Genomic DNA, 19611 nt, shown 5'->3' with positions numbered 1-19611 from the left:
AACCATTTCTTGTCAAGCTGGACTCATTGGCCTTTTCAGTCTTAGGGCCTTGGTTTTTGGAGGTCATTTTGCATATACCTCCCTTCCTTTTACAGAATGGTGTTTAACCACCTTTATATTTAAGATCTACTCACATTGCCTTGTTAGTTCTACTTTATTCCTTCTGAATTCTACATAGTATTGCATCATATGTATCATATTGCACTTACTGATTCACTTAGTGATGGGCACATAGGTTGCCTCCAACTTTTTACTAAGATAGATAATGTATTGTGTCTGCCCCCGCCCGCCCCCACCCATTCCTCTAACCAAGTTTGAATCTTCAAGGAATACTCATTGCATGGTACTGACTGGAGTGCTGGCAGCTAGTAAGTATTATTTGATAAGTATTTTGGAAATTGACTTACGGAGGGCCACAAAAACCAGGTAGTGTGTTTATTTGACTCTAGGTCAGTTGCTGAAACTAAATTTATAGAAAGCCATTTCCAGTATGAAAAATGTGTTGATCCAGTTTGCCAAGACCAAATTTTGTAAATTACCAATCTGATGAGTTGTTGAAATCTGTTAAAAAGTTTGAGCTCTGGTGCCTCAGCCTTCTGTGAGGCGAGCCCAGGGACAGGGACAAGGGAAGTATACCAAAATAGAGAGGAACTGCCAACTCTGTTCAAGAAAAACTTCCACCTGTTTGTGTATCAAATGGCTGGGTAGATGCAAAACTAAGACTTTGGGAAAAGTCTACTTGGCAATCTGGCTTTCAGCTGCTCGTAACAGGCACAGAAAATGAAACGAAACTGGTTTTATTTCGTAACAAGCTGTCTAGAGATAGGCAGGGGCTGGTGTTGGATCGGCAGCTCAACAACGTGGGGACGGGCATCTCTGTGGTTTTCTTGGCCCTTCCTGCCCTACTGCAGCTTCAGCCTTTTCTGTAGTGTCTGTGGCAGGAAGGGGAAGAAGAGGTGCCCTCGCTGCATCTGCGCTTTTGACCAGGAGAGCAGAAGTTTCCCCAGTAGTCCCCCACCCAAAGCCGTGTGTTGAGACCACCCCTAGCGGAAGAGAGGCTGGGAGAGTGAACATCTAGCTTTTCCAGGTTCTTAGTGGAAGCAGGGCTGGGGGGACAGGTGGGAGCAGACGGCAAGCTGGACCTGCCTCTCCCTCTGGTGTAATTAATTTCTCTTTCAAAATGGGTAATTTCTATGTCAAGAACTTTCTATCAACGATTTTAAGATTATACTTAAAACAGTTCTTTCAGTTATGACATCTTTTTAACAGATACATTTCAGCTATACTACCTTTTTTCCCTCTTTTTCCCCCCCTAACATTCTGGAAGGGGGCTAAAAAAGAATTACTTCATCTTTCAAGAGACAGTGGGCGGGGGGGGGGGAAAGTCGAAAGGCCAACAGTGACAAAATACTTTCAACTACTCCTCTGCCCAGTCATTGTCCTTCCACACCAAAGAACATCTGGAAAACATCTGCACAACCTTTGGAATTTAAAAACTGATACAGCTGACCGAAATCCATATGGTTTCCTCGGGCTCCATTCACGCTGAATACTTTTTCTTCAAAACATGAAAATTTTCTTTCTCTTTCAATTTTGTCATTTGCATCATCAAAAGGAATGTCTTCTCGATGGCGAATTAAAATTCTCTTCCAGTTTAATTTTCTGAGTCTGAAAAGAAAGTTTCAAAGTAGAAATACTGAGAATTTGTTTTGCCTTCTAGAGCACTGAAAATACAAGTTATATAACAGACTTAGCAATGCCTCTTCCTGGAAGTAAAGAAACTTACTTTTATCTCACAGGGATTTGTTTTAATCAAATATGATACTGGTCACCATCCTATCCCCAAACTCATTTATTGCTACCGCCTCATATCAACATTTTAGAAATGTGGAAACTGCTCTCAGATTCTCAAGAGGACGTCTTAGAAATTCATTTAGGAAGTCAGTACAGAAATGAGAAGATTAGAAATCCCTTTGTTTCATAGGTATGCACAGTTTGTCACATCAGTAAGAAGAATCAGATCAATGGAACTGGAGGGGATCATAGCATATTGGGCAGCGGCTCAATTCAACAGTTATTTATAGAACATCTCCTATGTGCACTGTGTCAGGGAAGGGGGGGTGATGCCAGCCATGTGTAAATTCTGTCTTATCCACTGACTTGAGACTGAATCCCCGTAAGGTACAATCCCAGGGATATACTAATTCCCTCATCTCTAGTATCCTGTTTACTACTAAAATTATTGACCCAGCATACGAAATTTATGAAAGCAAACCTTGACCAGAATTCTTCACAGGCACTTTGTGGGCCTTCCACACAAACAACACCAGGTTTCCCAGGCATGCTAAATCCAGAGAGGGAAAGCTCCTTTGCCCACTCTAGAATATTCTTTCTTTTGCATTTGTTGTAGATGTGATGGCTATAGATCCACAGTCTTGTGAGAATGAGATCAACTGGCTGGACTGTACTTCCTGGAGCAGGGCAAGGTGTGGTGTCTCTGCTGATATAGCCAGAAGCATGGTCTCTAACCCACTCTGTGGCATTCAATATACAGACATCTCCGAGACAGTTCTTTTGCAGGTATGCAGTTAGATCTGTGTTCAGCTGAGTCTGCTGAGATCTACTTAGTGATACTGATCTGATGGAAGAGATAGGGAATACAAAAACTAAATCAATTTTCTTGCAACATAAAACAAACTTAAGAATTGCTTTCATTTTCAGATAAATTTGAAGTCTAATGTTGGCCAATTTCTGTAACATACCTGACGGTAATTTCAGGCAGAACTTCAGGGTATTTAAAGGGAAGAATACAGGCCAGAGAAAACATCACCTGATAAAAAAGGAAGAACATGTCCTAAGTGCTGTTTTAAGTCTTGATATATTTTAGTTCTTCCAAAAGCAAACTGAATTACCATTTCTTCCTCAGATATGTCCAGGTTCATATTGATAGTAAAGTAAACTTTTGAAGATCGTCCATCCATTGTCCTCTTTTCAATACAATCTTTCACTTCTGCTAAAGCCAGCTGGTCATTCACTATGAGCTCGTTTTCACCAGGGAACATACTGGCGAGCAGGTCTAGCTCAGAGAGCTGGGCCTCCGCCTGTTCAATCTCAATCATTTTTGGATATCTGCAAAATTCTAAGGAGGTGAGGATAAGAGAGATAATTTATAAATACAATCTTGGGAGAACTTAATAGATCAATATAGGTACTTATTGAAAGTGTATTTGATTTCTTCATAAAACACGAAATTTAAACAGATGTAATACACTAAGGATCCAAACCATAGGCCAATCCAGTGAAAGCCATAAAACTCTAATAATAACCAGGCACCATATCCCTCTGTATCTAGATAGTTGATCTGGCATCTTGAGCTACCACAATGAGCAATTTCCTTGAAGTAAACTAATTATGTAGTCAAGAGTCATATCAATGATATAGCCAGGAGAGAGGCTATGACTGGTTACTTTGGAAACCTAGAATGAATAGAGTAGAGTTAGTTATGTAGATGGTAAATATTTTTCTCTTAATATTAGTGTTTACTGGTTTTTAAAAAGCAGAAGACTGTGAAGAAGAGAAAATAAATGCTAATAATCCACAGTGCAAGTAACCCCTACTAACATTAAAAAAACAAACAAACAACAACAACAAAAAAAAAAAAACAAAAAAAAAGGACGAGGTAAAAAAGTCCAGTGGTAGAAGGTTGAAAAATGAAGATACAGTTTCTGCTGGTGATCTCTTCCTCTATCTGCCTAAGTCTCCCGTCCAAGGCAAAGAGTTTTGGTATTTCAGAAACAAAACATTTTAGGCATGACATATATACCTCTATAGAAAATAGACGGTGGTATAAAGTTTAAATGTATGTAAAAAGTGAGATATATAATCAAAGTATACCCACAGGGATCACATATACATATCTTCCCCCCCCCCACTTCTTCCCTTCCAAATATATGTTGCAGATCTATTCACAGTCAGTACATAGGGGTTTGTCTCATTCTTTCTAGTGGTTGACTGTCAGACTGAATCATGCAGACATGTCATGATTTATTGCATTCTTTACCTATTGATGGGCACTTGGGTTGTTTCCACACTTTTGCTGTTATGAACACTTCTACAATAGAAGTTCTTTTTAGATATACAGTTTGGCAAACTGTTAATACTGTGTACTCAAGGGTAAGTTTGTAGAGGTGGCTTGCTGGAGCAATAGGTATAACATTTAAAATTTTGGCAGATATTGCCAAGTTGTCTTCCAAAAGTTGCCATACTAAAGCTTAAGTTTTTACATAGTAACCCCTCTCCTGTTTAAAAAACAAAGAATTCATTTTTGATTTATTTAAGTAATCTCTATCCCCATCATGGGGCTTGAACTCACGACCCTGAGATCAAGAGTGGCACACTCTTCTGAGCAAGCCAGGCAATCCTAAGAAAATTCTAATAGTCTTTTTTTGTGGTATTTTGTTTGTGTCTGTGTGTACCACTCATGAGTTTTTAAGTAGGCATATTCATCAACTTTTGCTTTCATAGCTTCTGGATGTTGAATCTTTGTTAGAGAAGTCTTCCTCATTCCAGGCTTATAAAGGTTACTGAGATGCTAATCAAGTAGGATTTTTAAAAAAATGTTTAGTTATTTATTTTGAGAGAGAGAGAGAGAGAGAGAGAGAGAGAAAGTGCAAGTGGGGTAGGGGCAGAGAGAGGGAGAGAGAGAATCCCAAGCAGGCTCCACACTGTCAGTGCAGAGCCTAACCTGGGGCTCGAACCCACAAACCGTGAGATCATGACCTGAGCCAAAGTCGGACATTAAACTGACTGAGCCACCCAGGCACCCCCAAGTAGGATTTTTTTAAAGATAATTTTAATTGCATTTTCCCGAAAAAGTGTGGGGACTTCTGATAAAACATGGAGGATGAGTCTTGCATAAATATTTCCCTTTCTCTGTGACCCCATTAAAATGAGAGTAAAAGGATAAATTCTCAAAGACAAAGGGAAAGGGAATAACAAAAGCTATTAACAAAATTTTGAAAGGTGGAAAGTGGCAAGTGAGTTATAACTAACTTAGATTTCAGCTTTCTTTCCTCTATTAGTTGCTTGGTCAGGTGGGTAGGGAAGTTGCAGAACTTTAGGAAGGCTCAGGAACCAGCACTAGGTACCTTAGAAAGCAGCTAGAAAACATGAATTTGTTGAAAGTCTAGAGTCTAGACTTAACTAGATTCTAGTTTAGGATTTCTCAATCTTGGAACTATTGATATTTCAGACCAGATAATTCTTTGTATGTATGGGTTTGTGTGGGGGTGAGGGGGGCAAATCTCTGCCTTTTAATTACTGTATTTAGACAATTTACATTTAATACAATTACTGATATGTTAAGGCTTAAGTCAACTATTTTATTTTCTGTTTGCTTTCTATATTTTTCATTTCTTTGTTTTCTTTTCCCTGCCTTTTGTAGCTTGAAGATATTTTGGAATTCCATTTTGGTTTATGTATAAAGTTTTTGCATTTCTTTTTATAACTCTTTTAGTGGTTATTCTACACACACCTATATAAAACATCACACACACACACACACACACCCGTAAAACATCACCAGTGTCTTATTTTAACAGTTTGATGTGCAGAAACTTTATGTTACTTTATGTTCCTTTACCTTCCCCCATTTGTAATATAATGACCTTAAAATTTTCTTCTGTATACATTTAGAACCACAAGAGTGTTATACTTTTTGCTCCAGCCACCAAGTATAATTTAGAAAACTCAACAGAAGGGAAACCCATTTTATTTGACCATACTGTTGCCTTTTTCATGACATTTACTCCATAATAATTCTTTTTTTGTTTCTTTTCCATATAGAGAACTTACTTGAGCCATTTTTTTAGGGTAGGTCTGCTGGTGACAAATTCTCTTAGTTTTCCTTCATGTTAGAATTGTCTTGATTTACCCTTCATTCCTGAGGATATTTTCACTGGATGTGGTATTCTAGATTGACAATTCTTTACTTTCAGCACTTGAAAAATATTATGCCTCTTTATTTTGGCCCCCAGTTTCTGGCAAGAAATATTCTCTTATTTGAACCTTATAGCTAAGGTTCATGTCTTGCTTGCTTTCAAGACCTTTTCTTTGTCTTTAGTTTTCAGAAGTTTGACTATGATGTCTTGATTTGAATTTCTTTGAGTTCTTTGTGCTTGACATTCATTCAACTTCTTGAATCTGTTTATGCTTTTTGACAAATTTCGGAAATTTTCAGCCATCATTTCTTCAAGTACTTTTTCAGCTCTGTCCTCTCCTTTTGGAATGACATGTTAGATCTTTTGTTATAGTCCCACATGTTCTTAAAATTGTTTGTTCATTTATTTTTGGCCTATTTCACTCCATTGTTTAGATTGTATAATTTCTATTATTGTGTTTTCCAGTTAAATGATCCTTTCCTCTGTCTCCTTCCTTCTGTTGTTGAGTCTATCTACTGTGTCTTTAATTTTGGTTATTGCATTTGTCAGCTCTAACATTTTCATTTGGTTCTTCTTTATATCTTCTATTTCTTTACTGAGACTCTTGTTTATTTATTTTGAGAGAGAGAAGGGGGGGAGGAGCAGAGAGAGAGGGAGGAAGAGAATCTTGAGCAGGCTCTGTGCACTGACAGTACAGAGCCTGATTCAGGGCTCGATCTCATTAACTGTGAGATCATGACCTGAGCTGAAATCAAGAGACGCTCAAATAACTGAGCCATCCAGCTGCACCACCCCCTGCTTTTTTTGCTTGAAGTGTGTAATTGCTCACTGAAAAATTTTAATGATAGGTGTTTCGTTTATTTTTTAAGATTTATTTATTTATTTATTTATTTATTTATTTATTTATTTATTTATTTATTTATTAAGTAATCTCTATACCCACTATTGGGCTTGAACTCATGACCCAGAGATCAAGAGTCCTGTGCTCCTCCAACTAAGCCAGCTAGGCAGACTTATGATGGGTGTTTTAAAATCTTTGTCAGGTAATTCTACCATCTCTGTTATCCTGGCATTGACATCTATTTTTTGTCTTTTTCACCTAGTTTGAGATTTTCCTTGTTTTTGGTATGTGAGTGATTTTTTTATTGAAATATGGACATTTTAGGTATTGTGAGACTGAACACTACTCAAATCTTCCATTTTAGCATACTTTTTCTGATACTGCTCCAGAAAGGAGGGTAAAAAAATGGGGGACTTATGGCTAGGAGGGGTGGGAGTGCCTCCTTATTGCTACCCATGTGGCCTCTGCTAACACCATGTTGAGGGGATCCTTTGTTACTGACAGGCGGTGGTGAAAATCTGGATTCCCCACTAGGCCTTTTGGACATCACTGCAGCTGGGTGAAGGAGAGATGCCTTGTTATCACTGCATCAGAGTGGAAGTACAGGCTCCCCATGTGGTCTGACATGGATGTGACACAGGTCTAACACCAAAACTGTGGTAAGGTCCTTCTTATCACCAGGCAGGGAGGAAAGTCCTGGGTCCCTAATCAGATTGTTTTTGGTACCATCCTGACAAGGAGTGGGCACTGAGTGCTTATTACAGCTCAGTGACGATGGAATCAAGGCTCCTTTTGCTGGTGTGGGTCAGGTAGAGGCTACAGTGTTTTCTGTGCTATTTGCTTGGTGTAGAGCATTTAACTATCTAAATGTTTTCCATCTTGCTTGGCTGCACCTTTCTTGGTACTTTAGAGAGAGCAGGCTTTTTGGGGGCTTTAAAATTCTTTTTTGGTCTGTACCCTTGGTATTTCTGGTTTGCTGCTTCTTTAATCAAGTCTGGGATATTTGAGGCAAAAAAGAATACCAAAGGTAGTTACCACTGTGTCCTTCCTTGGGTCCCAAGGTCCCTAGTTGATCTGCCTTCTTCTCCACTTCTTTTGTGTTTGCTTTAGAAATAATGTTCAAGATTCCTAGTTGTATTTAGCAGGACAAATTAGGAAAAGTATACCTATTATGTTGTTCCAAAAGTGGAAGTCCCCCCAACATGATAATTTTAACTTATCAAATTGGCATGTGTTCACACACACACACACACACACACACACACACACACACACAGGTGGTTAACGTCTGGTAAGTGTCACAGAAGAAAAAGTTGCTATAGGAAAAACTGGTCTAAATATTCCAATTCTGTGAAGCTGACCTATGGAAAAAAATCAGACATTATATAAAAAAAAGTTTTTTGTAAGGATGCTTATTATTTACAATAAATCAGAAATGACCTAAGTGTTCAACAATAGATCAGTTAAATAAATATGTATCTAAATAGTAGAAAATCATGAGATCATTAAAAAAATGTATATTAACACTGATTTTCATGATACATGGTTACCTAAAAAAAGTAGATTGTAGAAGGATATAAACAATTATGGTCTTACTATTCTTGTTGTATCATTACACATACATGAACAAAGTCAGAAAGAGAATTTACCAAACTATGAACAGTTGGATAAATGTGGGTGGAGGGAAGAAGGGAAGGACTGATTTGTATGTTTCTGTATTGTTTGAAGTTTTAGGATTACTATTTAGTGCTTCTGAATTCAGAAAAAAAGAAAGGTTACACATCTGAAAAGAAAAACAGAGCTCAGTCCCACTGCTGCAAAGGAAATATGGCTTACCTTCTCCAAGAGAATTTACTCTGTGAAATCAAACACCATTATCTTGGTTAATCCTGTCTGTCTTCATGGAATTCTTCTCACCTCTGATAAACGTTTATTGAGTAACTACTATATGTAGAGCTTCATCCTTCACTCCTTCCTGGGGTTTTCTTTTTAGTTTGAGGATCAGGACGTATTATCTAATAAGATATATAACAATGAAGATAAAAAGGCTAAGCGTTAAATGACCAGTATAGGTATTATCGTGGGGATTAAGAGGAGTGCACGATCAATGAAATGGGCCATCAGGAAAGGTTTAAGGAAGGAGACAGGATTGGAGTCGAACCCTGAAGAGAGGCTGAGACCAGTGGAGAAGGAGACATAGTGGGGAGAGAAGAAAGGTCTGTGAGGCAGGAAAGCACAATTAAACTGGTATGGGCCTGAACCTGTCCCTTCCTCACAACCCTGACCACCAAGGCCTGGTTAGGGGCTCATCATTTGGACAATTTTCTCTTGTGCTAGTTACTTTTTGTTTGTCCCCTAAACACATGCTTGGTCCTTCTTTTCCCTGCTCTGGACTCTGAAAAACTGACTTCTGCAGCCTATACCGTTCAACTTTTCTGCTTTTCTTATGGTTAGGTTCAGCTAATGCCCCGTCAGAGAGGAGGAGGATGGCAGGAGAAAGAGGGTAGGGTATTTCTTCACTACCCCTTTCCTGTTTGGGTGGGATTCTAACAATGGCTGTGACCCCTTAAGACCATAGCTTTTGTGGGCAGTCCTTCTTCCTCAGTGCCAGCAGACCTTTCAGGCCTCGGGGTAGTAAGCATTTCTTTAAACCTGGCCATACCTCTGTAAACAGCCCCTTCATTAAGCAGTCTCTTTAAAATTTCAAAGTTGAGTGTATATCTATTTCCCTTTAGAACCTTGACTCCTCTTACCTGGACTCTGCCTCCACCAACTCATGCGCTAAACTGTCATTATACATATTGTATGCAGTGTCTAACAGAGGTCTATGAAGACACTCAAGAGAGTACCAACTATCTAATAGAGAAATGTTCACATAATTTGTGATTGAGTGAGAGGGTTGCAGTCTGAGAGGAGGGGTCCGGGTGTGTTAGGTTTCCCTCAGTTGATGGCAAACTAGCCCAAGACCCTGACAGCTACTTGGTGGAGTGAATTCATCCCAGTTGGTGATCTGGCTGTTAGTTTCACAGACTGGTAGCACAAAACACCAGCACATGTAGAGGGGATCCAGGTCATGAAGGTGCCTTGGATGATCCATTATCAAGCCCTCTAGCAACATGTCTCTTCCGTTATTCAAATCTTCTTTATTCCATCCAATATAACTGATCATTTCTTTAATATCAGAAAATGGTATTTGGTTGACAATTGAGCTAGTTCACTGTATGGTACTTTTAAAGAATAAAAAAGTTCTACTTTTTATTATTATAAGAGAAATGTCAATTACTCACAGGTGGCAGATCAGTAACAGTAATGGGTTGTGTCACAAACACTTCAAGGATTATGAGAATGACTAAATGTGGTGGGTGTTAAGTTCATTAGGATTAACTGGATAGGAATCAGGAAAATGTGAGGCACTCTTGCACACAATAGGCTATCTCCACAGATCAGAGCATAAATCAATGCCAACACATCATTCCTAATCCCAATGCTTTTTCAACTTAAAGTCATTAAAACATGGTTTATCAGGGTGTCACTGCCATGCTGGGGGAAAAAAAAATTACACAAAGAATTTTGGGCTTAAATAAGTTCTGGAAATGCTGAATGACACAAAGTTTAACAAGCTTCTTTAGGGTGACCATGAGTCATGCCGTTGTACCAACTTAGTTTAGCATTTATCTTAGACAAAAATAACCCCATTTGGAAAGTAAATTATATGGGCACACTTTTTGTGTGTGGCATCTCGGTCTTTATTGTTACATTCCAATATGCATTGTGAATTTCTAAGAAGTTTAGGATACTGAGTGTCCCAAACCTATTTGACCCCAGAACATTTTTTTCCCTAGACCTTCTACACAGATCAGGAATCCCTGGTTTGTCCTCTAACCAATTTAAGTAGTTTAAATATTACTAGCGCTACTCACCATCGTTAGGCCTTTTCAAAAACTGTTAGAGCAGCAAACACTTCTCCCTCCCTTAAACACAATGTTTCCTTTACTAGTGACTTCGTATAATTTTATACCCTATTTCCATTTGACATGCTACCTTAAGCATTTTCTCTGTTATTAAAAAAAATATTCATGTAAGTATTTAAAATCCCTGACCTCACTGGAATTCCATGAATATCTTTTCTAGTCTGTTTTATTTTTTAAATGTTTATTTTTGAGAGAGACAGAGAGAGAGGAAAGAGAGTGCATGGACGGGAGAGGCTGAGAGAGAGGGAGACAGATAATCCTAAGCAGGCTCTGTGCTGTCAGTGCAGAGCCCAACATGGGGCTCGAACTCAGGAACCCAACTGTGAGATCATGACCTGTGCATCAGAACCAGACGTTTAACGGACTGAGCCACCCAGGCACCCCTAATCTGTTTTAAAAGGAATCCAAGAAACAACTGGGTAGATGGCTATTAGAGGAAATGAATTTACTTTGGCTTTTTATCATAGTGGCTTAAGGATGTACCCTGTGACTTAGACTGCCAACGTGCCCGTGCCAACTGTGTGACCTTAGGCAGGTGGCTTAATTTCTCTGTGCCTCGATCTCCCCATCTCCAAAATGGGAATGATAGGGTCACTTGAGGATTAAATGATGATGTGTGGAAAGTGCTGAAAACAATGTGTGGCAATACAGCAAGTACTATAAAAGTGGTTGCTATGATTGTTATTTGTTATTCATCCACAGATGTTTCTTGAGTCCCTATTGTGTGTCAAGCATTGTCCTTGGCATTAAGACTATAACAGTGAACAAGAATCACACAAAAATCTCTGCTATCATTGAGACTTAATTCGGTGGGAGAAGACCGTGACAACAAAAACCAAATATGTATGTCTAGTGGATAAAGACTGAAGAAGATGAAGGGGACAAGGAGCAAGTGAGTAGGAGGGAGGAGACGGTTTTTCAACTGTACACAGGGTAGTCAGGGACCACTTCTCTGCTAAAGGTGACTACAAGGAAGAGACTGGGAGGGACTGAAGAATGAATCTAAAGCATTAAGAGATTGGAAGAATGGATTTGGCATTTATTTAGGTAGGGAAAATGGTGGAAACTTGAAGCCTGGTTTTAGAAATACTATGGAATGGGGGTGCCTTGATGGCTCAGTCAGTTAAGCCTGTGATTTGTGATTTCTGCTCAGGTCATGATCTCACAGTCCTGAGTTTGTTGGGTGGCTCAGTTGGTTAAGCAGCTGACTCTTGATTTCTGCTCATGATCTCACGGTCTGTGAGTTCCAGTCCCGTGTGGGGCTCTGTGCGGACAGCATGGAGTTTGCTTGGGATTGTCTTTCTCCCTCTGTCATTCCCCCCTCGCACACACATCCTCTCTCTCAAAAATAAATAAACATTAAAAAAATAAAAATAAAAAATTCTCTAACAGTACATTAAAAAAAGAAAATATGGAATGAAGTGCCTATTAAGACACCTATTCAGTAGAGATGTTCAGCAGACAGTTAGATGTAATTATGCACTTTATGAGGTATCCAGGTGGAGATGTAATTTTGGGAGTAACCAACATACAATAAAGGCATGTTTGTTTGGTCACTCAGGGAGTGAGTGAAGTTGGGAGAAAGTCCCACAGAGTCTGGAGGTCTGGAAGATGAAATGGAACCAGCAAAGAAGTTTGAGACCCGTGTGCGGACAACTCTGGGAGTGATGTCACAAATATATAATTTACTTGTCAAACTTATTTCCGTACATGAGATTTCAATGCAAACAAACAAAAAAATCTTGAGAATTTTCTGACTCAAGATTTCAATTAATGCTGTACAAACGTAGAATAAAACTTGAGTTTCCTAAGTGGAGTCATTCTTTTTTCCTCGCAAATTTTTATTTTACAGAGGGGATGGGGGCCAGGCTGCACAGGACCGGACACTCGGCAAGCGGCTGGAGCCCGTAACCGAAGCGCTGTGCGCAGGCGCCGTCGCCCCTAACACCTGACCCGCACGGGGGGTAGTGGCGGATGGAGAAGGGGGGGAGGGGGTGGTCCCGGCTGTGGGCGGTGTCAGGAATTGCTCTAACCAATGAGCAGCGTGTAGCCCGCTGGAAGGCGGTGCCACTACGTCGCCAAGTTGCCTTAGGGGAAGACAGGCCCTCAACATGGGAAATCCCCGGTGCGGCTGGGTGGCAGTAGACGGAAACCTCACCTGGAGCGATGGATCCCCTCCGTGCTGGAACCCCGGATTTTCTGGCTGCACGAACAGCTCAGGTCTCATCCAGAAGGAGCCTCAGAATTCCAGAGCTAGGCAATCCGAAGCCCGCAAACTCCAGCGGGGCGGCCTACGGGAAGTGAGAGGACACCCTCCCGGCTTGGCGCATGCGCGCGCTCGGGGCCGCGCGCCCCGGAAGCCCAGTGATGCTGGCCGGTTGGTCCTGGCACCTGCTGGGTGGCTGGGATTCTTGGCTCCGCTCTGTTCTCAGTCATAGAGTTCTTCTTATTCTACCCTATGGGGATTTGCCAGCTGCTGCCACTGTCAGGGAGAAGTATTAGCACTGTTTCCTGGGTCAAGGAATGGCCTATTAAAGTAACTAACGCTCCTCAAATTCAAGCCTGTGTAGGAATCATTCGGTTTAATGTAGCTTGGGTTTCGGTACGGAGATATAGGGCCCCCTGTTCTGCGTTCCTAACATCTTCCCACACAATAGGGATGCTGTTGGCCCCTGAATGGCAAGGCATTAGGGAGAGGTGAGCCTGGATGCTGGCTGTGGCTGACGACCTTAGGAAATGCCATGTGCATGCATAGAACTTTATCTCGGCTAATAAAAGGGTAGTTTGAAGGCGACTCCACCATGAGAGTAATTTTTAGATTTTTCTTCACAGTCTAAATATCGGTAATGCACTTTTTTCTTTGTGATGTTATTTATTTTTAGAAATCTCAAGATTTTTTGGTAAACGCTGATATTCACTAGTATTAATAACTCGCACTTACCCCCCCCCCCCAAAATAAGATTAGTACATGTGTTTTCATGGCGTCATCTTTTACTTGGTGGTTTGTGGGCATTTTCCAATGTCATTAAATGTATTTTTTCTCCAACTTCTATGAAAAATTTCAAGCATAAAGTTGAGAGAATTTTATAATGAAACAGGAGCAATTCTTAAGGGTGTGGAAAAAAAGGGTGGGCGATTTTGCCCCCCGGGGGGGCAAAAATGTCTCAGAAGACATTTGGTAATGTCTGAATATATTTTGAGTTGTTACAACTGGAGGAGTGCTTCTGGCATCTAATGGGTAGGGCCTAGCCATGCTGCTCAACTTCCGCAATGCACAAGACATCTCTACAACAAAGAATTTGCTGGTTTAAGCTGTCTATAGTGCTAAGGTTAAGACACTGACACTACCATGAATCTAGACACACTATCATAACATTTTATTCTACCAGCTTTGTCATGTATCTAATCCATTCATCCCATCCATCTGTTTTGATCCATTTCAAAGCAATTTGCAGACATTAGCACACTTCTCCCTAAATACTTCAGCATGTATAACAGACTTAAATATTTGATTTTTTTATTTTGGGGTAAAAGTGAAATGCACATCTTAAATGTATATTGGTTGAGTTTTGACAAACGCATACGACTTTGTAGTTCAAACCCTATTAAGATACAGACCATTATTAAGATATTAAGACCATTAAGATATAGACCATTATTAGCACCCTAGAAATGCTCCTTCCTAGTCAGTCCCCCTCCAAACCCCCAACAGGGAACCGCTGTTCTGAGTTTTTCCTGCCATAATTAGTTTTGCCTGTTCACATGCATGGAATTAGTAGGTATTTTTGTATAAGGCTTCTTTCAGTATATTTTGAAGATTTGTCCATATTCTTGTGTCTATCAATTTTATTGCTTAGAATTCCATTATAAGACTATACCACAGTTTTCCTATTCTTTTGTTCAAAACATGAGCTGTTTCTAGTTTTCTGGCTATTATGAGTAAGGCTACTATGAACACTCTTGTAAAATTTTTCATTTTTAATGACCTTCAATAAGCATTAAGCATTTACTATGTTGCCAACCCTTCTGGTACAAGAGAGAGCTGTGAACAAGACAAAGATGTTTCATCTCTCAAAGCTTACATTTGCACATTTCTGTGTATGTATGGGAATTAGGGCGGGGGGGGGGAGGAGAAATATATAAGTAAACATGAGAAAAAAATACTAGATAGTGACAACTGCTGGGTAGTGGCATAAAATAAAGTGATGTGAGTGATCAGGTGGCTATATAACCTAGATTGCCCAGCCAATTTCTCTGTGAGAAAGTGACTTTTAAGGTGTGAACAGAATTACAATTACCAACCACAGAATATCATGGGGAGCAGCATTCCTAGGCAGAGAGAGCAGGTGGTACAATGTCCCCAAGGCTGTGTTTTAGAATGGAAAAAATAAAAATGCCTGTGTGCTAAGATACCTTAATGAAGAAAGCTTAAAAAATTGTATCAGCAGTAAAGAGCAGGAAAGCCAGATCCCCCCCCCCCCCCCCCCCGCCCCGTGCCAAGACCCAAATGTAACCATTGTTACTCTGGACAATTCGACAGATTAGGACGCCACTATCTTAACCTACTTTTATCTGCTCACTAATATGGATGAACATTTCTTCATATCTTTTAAGACCAAGTGTCCTTTTATCGTGAATTACCTGTTTATATCCCTTGCCTATTTTTCTACTGGCGCTTGCATCTTTTTTTTTTTTTTTTTTTTCCAAGCGATTACTGTGTCTTCTGTAGAAGACTAAATAAACCCCAGGGCAGCGAGCCTGTTTGTTTAATTCACTTCACAAGGGGCTCGGCACGTACATATCTTGAAAACGAACACAGTAAATGTTTGAAAAATTTATCCTCCCTCGGCAAGATTAGTTCAAGACAATATACGTACTTAACTTTAGAAGTCGATCGGACAGAATTAGGGGAACTGCATGAAATGTAAATGTCACCCTCTTGGCCAGCCTTCAGATGTAATATGAATAAGGTAACCCATCAAGGAGATTCCAATACTCTGACCACCATCAGGTACTTATGCTTCCGAAGCATTTAAACAACCCCATAGTTAACCAGAGTGGGAAAAACTGCTAGACTCCTCCGAGCAGCTGAATCTGAACTTCCGGAGGGAGCCGCGCGCAAGCGCCGATAAAATAGCGCGGGCTCCGCCGGCCCCTGGGGATAAATTACTTCCCATAATGCCGCGTACCGGAAGTTGTTCCTTTCTAGCGGTCACTCTGGCTTCGGCTCTGTCGCTGTCTCTGTCACCAGGAGGAAGACGGAGCTGGCTGTCCAGCCCAAAGGCCCATTAGGGGATGCAGCTATGGGCGCTGTCGCCGTGGGTGAGTTCTGTTCCCACTGACTCTCATTCACCGCTCGCAGGACGTCCTGCGTTCCGAGCCCGAATTTCCTGCCTTGACCTCGTTCTCCTCTCGAAGGCTCCTCTTCCTTAAGCACGTTACCTGGGCTCGGCCCGGTACCGCGTTCTCATTGGTTTCATGTCCTGTCAGTTCCAGGAGCTGGCCAATGAGTTGTCGGTGCTGGCGCCCTGTTCGACCCCGGACCCCAAGGTTTCTCCGTGGGTGCGGAGCAGTTGGAAGGGAAGGGGAGGTGTGATGGGCGCCGCGCGGCCCGGAGCACCCTACTGGTTGCGGTTGGGTTTGCTGCCGTGTCCATATGGTGGTTAGTAGGAAAAGCAGGATCTGTCATCTCTCCGAGTCAGTGAACCTAGGGTAGGTCAGACCTGTGCCAAACTTGAAAGCCATATTTAAGACTTGCTGACAAAGTTTTCCAAATACTTCCACTTTTTTTTTTTAATGGAATCGAGCAGGTATGGGAAGACTGGGAAGGGAAGGGAACTGGATTAATATGCGAGCTGGCAAGACCAGCTTTGATTTACATTTTGTGTGGAGTCCTGCAAAGAGTAATTTGGCTAAGAAGCTGACTCTCCTCTGAAGACTCGCCTGAAAAACTTAATAGGTTTATTGATGTTTTATAGCTGATGGTACTCACCACTCTCTTCTCTTGACTCATTTGATGCCCTTTAATAGCTGCTAAAGATTTACTGCAGCGTTTTCCACAGCTTTGCAGTGACCCCCTACTGTCCTCTCCCTGTACTAGTTACAATTAGTCTTTGAAGTTTTTCTTTGGAATCTGGGCTACTGCACTCCTCAAACCAGATTTGCTAGTTCTGTTGTCTTCACTACTGGAGACTTCTTCATTCTTTACCTTTTTGATTTCCCAGGAACCTGTTTGCTTCATTCTAATGTGTGCCTACCTTTGCGCCTTGTAATCACCTTTATGTCTCAGGTACTATGCTCTTTTTCTATTTCGATGCAAGAAGTATTTCTGAGGACCTACTATGTACTAACAATCATTAGATGCTTTAGGCAATTCGGAAGTAATGCCTAAAACCTTTCTTTTTCTCCTAGAACTTTAGATTCCAGACAGAAATAACACATGTCCAGAACAAAGATTTAAGAAGCCGCCCATTATTGTATCAGGTTAGGGGACAAAATGAGTAGTGCACATTATAAAGATTGGGGAAATTCAGTTGAGAGATTTATTTAGAGTAGAATGGTTGTCTACAGTTTCATTGAAAGGGACAGCTTGGAGGATTGATGAGATTTGGATGGATGGAGACAACTCCCAGCTAGACATCAAAGGCCTAGAGGTGGGGCCGTGGTGTTTTGGAGGGGACATTAAGGGAGACAGTGGCTTGACTGGAATGTAAATAGTGGTGGTCTTGGAATCGAAAGATCTGTGTTTTCAATCCGTCTCTGCCACCCTGTGATCTTTCATCATTTTCTTTCTGAGTTCCTTCTTATAACAAAATACCCCACTTAAAGGGTTGTTGTGAAAATCAAATAAGATAACGTTTATGAAATGGCTTGGAAGATGGAAAGCACCATGTAATTACACTTTAGTGGTTTTTTGGGGGAAGTAATGAGAGTCAGGATTACTAGAGCATTGGGACAGTTTATAAAGGACTGTGAATGTACAGCTCAGGAGCATGGATGTGATGAAAATGGTATTATTAGATCTATCTGGTACTGGGATGCAGCACAGATTAGAGCAGTTGGATTGGAGGCAAGAACTTGAGTACTATTTTCTTCCCCCCTAAAATCTACAATTCTGAATAAGATAAATTATGTAACATGTTATTTTAGGGTGACAAAATGTACACAAAGTATACCCTAGTTTTATATATATCCATATACTTTGTGTTCTTTTGTTAGTTGTTAGTTAATTCACGTATATTGTAGACATGGAAACTTGTTACATTTTAGATGATCCTTGGAAAGTTTAATAATTACTTGATGTGGCACTCATTTTCCACTATTTTGAATTAACTATATTTACACTAACCAATTAAGAGCTAGAAGAGGAATATTTCTAAGATGCTAAGCCAGGACAGGATGACAGCTAAGTATCAGAATTAATTGGGAAGTGTTTTCAAAATATATCTTCCAGGTCCTACTTTTCACTTACGTAATCAGAATTTTAATAAGCACTCCAGGTAAAATAACTATTATAGTCATTTAATTGACTTTGGCACTAAGTTATCCTATGTGAAGAACAAGTTTTTAAAATCATTATTATTTAGTTAGGTAGACCTGGATGTACTTTCAGCACTTTTGATGTTTTCTAATTTTGAATTGTTGACTAAGGAGGTGAAGACTTGATGTGCAGCTAGATTTGTCATAGTCGTCCAAACTGATTTTGGCAATAACATAATAATGTAAACGGTCGAGAATGTGGTTGTAATAAATTCTCAGCTATTATCCATAGGAAGTCCTGGTGTGGGAAATGCGGAACAGTGGATCACTTTTTAATTTTTTTTTAACATTCATTTATTTTTGAGAGAGAGAGACAAAACATGAGTGGGAGAGAGGCAGAGAAGAGAAGGAGTCACAGAATCCGAGGCAGGCTCCAGGCTCCGAGCTGTCAGCACAAAGCCAGATGCGGGGCTCAAACTCACGAAACATGAGATCGTGACCCGAGCCTAAGTCGGACACTTAACCAACTGAGCCACCCAGGTGTCCCGGCTTTGACTTTTCATATTTGGCTTTGAAATTTGTAAATTTTCTGACTCCCTTTAGTAGATTATCTTCAGACTTGTTTTAAACTTTTCTTGGAGAAATGATCAGTTTAGACTGCAGACCTAAGAAGCATAGTTTAGAAGGAAGGGCCATTATCCTGTTTCAAAGTGCCTACCACCATTCCACATTTATGTAGTGAGAAATTGAATTCCCAGTAGTGTGAAAGTGCTGAGATTTCTCAAGAAAGACAGGTTCTTTCCTGACCTTTACATTAATTGCCAAACTCTAAACCTTATTAAGAATCAGTTTTCTAAGCTATGAAAAACAGGGGTAATACTATCCTGTCTCCTTCAGAGTTCTTACTGATAATATGTGAATGGTCTTTGTATGTTACAAAGTGTGATGGACATGCAAAGTATGTGGCTTAGTTATATTACTGTCTTCTAGAGAAATATAAAACCTACTTTTTTTTTTTTTGTCAAGCTAACTTTATCTTGTTTTCTAGATTGTTATTTTGTGTCAGTAAGTAATCCGTAAAGTGCCAACATGGGAAAGAAACGGACAAAGGGAAAAACTGTTCCAATTGATGATTCTTCTGAATCTTTAGGTATATTTCACCAATTGAATCTTTAAAGTTATGTTTATATCCCTAAATGGACATATATTTTAATATGTACAAATGGGATCAAAGTGTACATTATCATTCTGTAATTGCATTTTAACTTAATGTTTATATCTATATGTTATTTAATAGTTTTGACAGCATTAAAATTTTTTTTAATGGTTATTATTTATTTTTGAGAGAGAGAGAGAGAGAGAGAGACAGAACATGAGTGGG

General features: G+C 40.1%; 2 protein-coding genes across 9 annotated transcripts in view; one reads left to right on the top strand and one right to left on the bottom strand.

The window, feature by feature from the left end:
- Positions 1-781: 781 nt before the first annotated feature.
- On the bottom strand, positions 782-16182 carry RWDD2B (RWD domain containing 2B). Of its 2 annotated transcripts, none has more exons than XM_027041756.2 (6): positions 12910-13614; positions 8617-8795; positions 2913-3139; positions 2763-2830; positions 2276-2638; positions 782-1668 (listed from the first exon to the last, which is right to left on the bottom strand). In XM_027041756.2, the coding sequence occupies exons 3-6, from the start codon at positions 3117-3119 to the stop codon at positions 1434-1436; spliced, it is 873 nt and encodes a 290-aa protein (XP_026897557.1). In that variant the 5' UTR covers positions 3120-3139; positions 8617-8795; positions 12910-13614; the 3' UTR covers positions 782-1433. The 2 variants fall into 2 exon arrangements, with proteins under 2 accessions (XP_026897557.1, XP_026897558.1); XM_027041757.2 differs by lacking the exon at positions 12910-13614 and adding an exon at positions 15941-16182 and having other exon boundaries at positions 1015-1668.
- Positions 15915-19611, top strand: part of USP16 (ubiquitin specific peptidase 16) — a 27154-nt gene continuing 23457 nt past the window's right edge. For 2 of the 7 annotated variants that reach the window (XM_053220653.1, XM_015076820.3), the window contains exon 1: positions 15915-16073. In XM_053220653.1, coding sequence (XP_053076628.1) covers positions 16055-16073 — 19 coding nt within the window. In that variant the 5' untranslated portion in view covers positions 15915-16054. Of the gene's footprint in view, positions 16074-16258; positions 16464-16975; positions 17041-19278; positions 19381-19611 lie in introns of those variants that run through there. The other 5 variants (XM_015076818.3, XM_053220651.1, XM_015076817.3 and 2 more) reach the window with 5 other exon arrangements.

The sequence above is a fragment of the Acinonyx jubatus genome, chromosome C2, assembly GCF_027475565.1.
Source record: "Acinonyx jubatus isolate Ajub_Pintada_27869175 chromosome C2, VMU_Ajub_asm_v1.0, whole genome shotgun sequence".
Lineage (NCBI taxonomy): Eukaryota > Metazoa > Chordata > Mammalia > Carnivora > Felidae > Acinonyx > Acinonyx jubatus.
This window is presented reverse-complemented; position numbering and strand designations above follow the sequence as displayed.

Bases quoted from the DNA above. Each gene is read 5' to 3' on its own strand.
- RWDD2B (XM_027041757.2), bottom strand. From the start codon at position 3,119: ATGATTGAGATTGAACAGGCGGAGGCCCAGCTCTCTGAGCTAGACCTG. The intron at 2,639-2,762 runs GTATGTTACAGA...CTCTTCCATCAG, and splicing joins CTGCCTGAAATTACCGTCAG to ATCAGTATCACTAAGTAGAT. The intron at 1,669-2,275 runs GTTTGCTTTCAT...CTTTCTTTTCAG, and splicing joins TGTGAAGAATTCTGGTCAAG to ACTCAGAAAATTAAACTGGA.